General features: G+C 50.8%; 1 protein-coding gene across 1 annotated transcript in view; it reads left to right on the forward strand.

Moving 5' to 3' along the window:
- The window catches only part of MROH2A (maestro heat like repeat family member 2A), a 53,899-nt gene that overhangs the window by 32,918 nt on the left and 16,792 nt on the right, over nt 1–4,189 (forward strand). The window contains exons 23-25 of the mRNA XM_027875797.1: nt 762–870; nt 1,747–1,842; nt 2,169–2,273. Coding sequence (XP_027731598.1) covers nt 762–870; nt 1,747–1,842; nt 2,169–2,273 — 310 coding nt within the window. The remainder of the gene's footprint in view (nt 1–761; nt 871–1,746; nt 1,843–2,168; nt 2,274–4,189) is intronic.

Genomic DNA, 4,189 nt, shown 5'->3' on the forward strand with positions numbered 1-4,189 from the left:
CTGCTCCTTTTCTCTCTCTCTCCTCTCCTCTCCTCCCACTCTCTTCCCCAGCCACCTCTCTCTCTTCAGTGACCATTCGTTAAGTGCTTACTATGTTCAAAGCCCTGTGCAGCCCTTGTGCTTTGGGCAGACCAAGACGCAAACAAAACAGGTTAGGCCAGATTGGCCGCCTGAGGGAGGAAAGTTCTTGAGGAGAGGCCAGGAGGATGCTGGGATTCAGGGTAAGCCAGCTGGGGAGAGTGAAGAGTGGGAATGAGAAATCAGAGATGTAGGATCATAGACTTATTGCTGGAAATGGCCATACAGGCTAACAAGTCCAACCTCCTCATTTTGCAGGTGAGGAAACTGAGGCACATAGGGCTTGAGTGACTTTCCCAGAGTTGAGCATCTGGGATGTGTCTGAGGCAGGATCCACAGCACCAGGAGCTGTAGATTGGGGCTCTAGACCAGGCCGTGCTCCTCCTTGCTGGCTGTGGATCAGGGTTCTAAACCATGCGGTGTTCCTTTCACTAGCTGGAGGACCCAATGTAGATCACATGGCCTCTCATTCTTAGGCTCACCCAGCAAGCTGTCTTGCATGTAGTAGGTGTCCAAAAAAGGTTTGCTGAATTGCACCAAACTGAGGGTGCAGTCCTGCCCTGAGATGGGAAGTTGGCCATTCCATCTTTTTTCAGTCTGTCTTTGGACAATGGGACCCTGTCTAGGGGTGGGGCTTCTGCTGGGCCAGCATTGAGCTCCTCACTCTCCCTTGCTTTCCCCAGCAAACTAAGGCCTCCTTTCACCCTTGAGGAAAACCACGAGTTGATGGACAGGAGTGTCCAGTGTGTATTCCCTCTCCCTCCTCCAGGAGAGGACAGTGAACAGGTCAAGGTGAGCTCTTCTCAGGCCTCCTCATCTGTTCAGTGGTGGAGGTTTGTGCTGACCTGGTCCTGAATCGCACTTCCCATCTTCTGGCTGTTACAGTGCCTGAGGCCTAGGCTACATTAGGCTCCTTGACCTGGTTCCAGGCACACCTGAGACCATGGGGAAGGGCTGGGGGGGGGGGTGTTACCCAGGTTGTACCCATTGCTGACCCTGTGACCAGCGCTTTGGGACTCTCTGATCCTATGACCAACCTGCGGCCGTTTATATCAATGAACAAAACCTTCGCAGAGAAGCTCACACAGGGAGCCACAGAGGGAAGGCCAAGGAGATAATGGGGGCCCCCAGGTGCCCTGGCCTGCCACAGGGAGAGCCCACACGCCTCTCTTAGAGTCTCAGGACAATGGCAGGTGCAGGGCAGACCGGGCCAGACCAGAGGTACTTTTCTGAGAACTCCCCACAGGCAGCCTGGGGAGGAGGGGGGCCCTGTTGACCACCTTCCTCTGTCTCACTGGTCATGGCAGTTAAGGCAAAGCTGGCTCAGGTCTCCTTCCAGCCTCTTCTCTGTGTCTACTCCTATGGTCGATCAGGCAAAGAATAATCTAATTGTCAGGCTTCACCGGCTTCAGCTGGCCTCAATTCCCTGGGTCATAGCCTGAGAGTTGGAAGGGACCCCAGCATCATCTCCTCGAACCCCTTCATTTCACAGAGGAGGAAACTGAGGCTCCAAGCATTTCAGTGACTTCTCCGTGGAGCCTTGGGGGGCAGCCTCCCTCCCAATCCCTCTGCTGTTCTCCCTTGGCTTGAGCAGACACAGGGACCCTACGGTCATGTCGTCTCCTCATGGGTGTCATGACCCCCATGCCGTTCTTCTCTTGGTCGCAGACATTGTACGAGAACTCCATGAATGCCCTGATGAGGCTGATGCAAAGCCTCCTGGAAAGAGAGCTGGACCCCAAGGGCCTCCAAGAGGCGTTCCACGTGAGTGTCTTGGAGAGCCCCTCTCCCCATTTGCCACAGAAGCCGCCCTCCGTGGTGGCCGTGAGTGGGGCATCTTGGGTCGGGGGGGGAGCCTCCAAAGCTCTCTGTCCTTCTGGCTGAGCTTCCATAGTTCCTGGAGGACAGAATGGTCTGCCATGGGAGGAGCTTGCTCCTAGCAGCAGTCTGAGGGCCCTTCATGGCTAAGTGTAGGGGAGACTGTCCCAGGCTCAGAGGGGGCCTTTCCCCAGGGAAGGCTGGGGAAGCCCCGCAGTTTTCCAGGCTCTCAGGGCTTCTCCCTTGTGTTCTTACCTCCCTCCCTCTGGCAGCTCCTTGAGAAGTGGTTACACTCAGAGAAGGACTGGGAGCGAGAGAGAGCAGTCATGTTGAGCCTTCACCTCCTGCAGGTTTATAGGGAGGGCGTCACCATCCTGGTGAGTACAAGAGACCTCCCTGGCCAGGCGGGCCCGCGCCTCAGCCTCTGGCTCAGCCCATGGGGCCTGGAGAAACGCCCGTCCTGGGCCGCAATGAGGCGGGGGTGGCACAGCTCCCAGGCTGGGGCTTGTCTCATTGAGAGCCGGCCCAGAGAGGCCGAGCTGCCGCCCAAAATCCCATTTACTGTACTTGTTTTAAAGAAGATTTTAAAGCCATTTCCCCAATTAACCAACATTCATTTTCCCTCTCTCCCACTTGGCCCCTTGAACCCCATTGAACAACAAATGCAAATGAAACCTTGATAACAAAAACTTCCCTCCCTGGCTACCCCGGGAGACGTCTGCCTGCGGATTCACCCCCAGTCCCTCACCTCTCTGTCTGCTCCATCTCTATCGGAGTCCTTGCTGTTCTCCTTGTCCTCTTCCCCTCGCCCCTTTTCTCTGGAACTGTCCCTTTCCATCGCATACTCCATGACTCCCACATGCCGCGGGTTTCGCCATTCCCGGGGAAGCTCCAGGTTTGGGGGTAGTTCACACTTGTCCAGCATGGTTTCAGGTTTGCCAAGCTCTGTACACATTGATGGGGGCACAGTGGCCTCTCACACAACCCTGGGAGGTAGGGGATAATATTATACCCATTCTGCAGATGAGGAAGCTGAGACAGGTTAAGTGACTCACCCTGGGTCACTCAGTACAACTGCGGCTGGATTCTAACTCAGGTCTTCCTGACTCCCTCCTTTATGCTGCCTAGGTCCATGCTTTTCGGCCCAAGGTCGTTTAGGGAGACAAGTTTTGTTTTTTTTAAATTTAAAAATAGGATTTTTTGAGGTGTCAGCATGGAATAATGGCTGGCTGACTGGTCTTGGAGTGTGGAAGACTTGGGTTCCAGGGTTTGCTGGCTAACCAGCCCTGGAGAGCTGCTCCTTAAATTTTCAGTGTGAACATTTGCACCTTGTTGAAGCCAGCAAACACTACACTACAAAGCACAGTTTCAGTTATTGTTTTGTTGATTGTCTGGACTTAAGAAAGTGATGGAGAAAATGTCAGTAATATGGATTAAACTTCAAAGTGCCCATGGCCCCTGAAGAGCCCATTATTAAGCACCTACCAGCACGGGGCAGTACTGGGTTCAAGTCCTAATTTTGACAGCCAGTGGCTATGTGATCCTGGGCAAGTCCTTTTACCTCTCAGTGCTCAGGCAGGCCTGGGCTATTAGTAACTATTAGTTAACAGCTCTGCACAAACAAAGCCAATGCAACCAATATTGAAAGGGAAGCAGAAAGCTGGGAAACAATTTTTACAGCCAGTGTTTCTGATAAAGGTCTCATTTCTAAAATATATAGAGAACTGAGTCAAATTTATAAGAATCCAAGTCATTCCCCAATTGATAAATGGTCTATTAGTAACTATAAGTTGCTGTTAAGATTATTAGTAACAACTCTGAAACCTGCCTCATAACAAAACTCAGAAATCCTTGGACAAAGCCAACTGACAACAGCTGCATCTTTTTAAAAAATATAATTAATTAATTAAATTTTGGTTTTTAACATTCATTTCCATAAGATTTTGAGTATTAAATTTTCTCCCTCTTCCTCTCCTCCCCCTGTCCCAAGATGGTGTGCAATCTGATGTAGCTCTACTTATACATTCATATTAAACATATTTTCACATTAGTCATGATTTAAAGAAGAATTAGAACTGATGGGAGGAACCATGAGAAAGAAGAAACCAAATAAAACAACAAAAGAAAAGGAAAGCAAATAGTCTGCTTCCATCTGCATTCAGGTTCCATGGTTCTTTCTCTGGATGTGGATAGCATTTTCCCTTGTGAGACTTTTGGAGATGCCTTAGATCTTTGCATTGATGAGAAGAGCTAAGTCTATCAAAGTTAGTCATCACACAATGTGGCTGTTACT

This window comes from Vombatus ursinus, unplaced genomic scaffold (genome assembly GCF_900497805.2).
Source record: "Vombatus ursinus unplaced genomic scaffold, bare-nosed wombat genome assembly UNPS02014810.1, whole genome shotgun sequence".
Taxonomy (NCBI): domain Eukaryota; kingdom Metazoa; phylum Chordata; class Mammalia; order Diprotodontia; family Vombatidae; genus Vombatus; species Vombatus ursinus.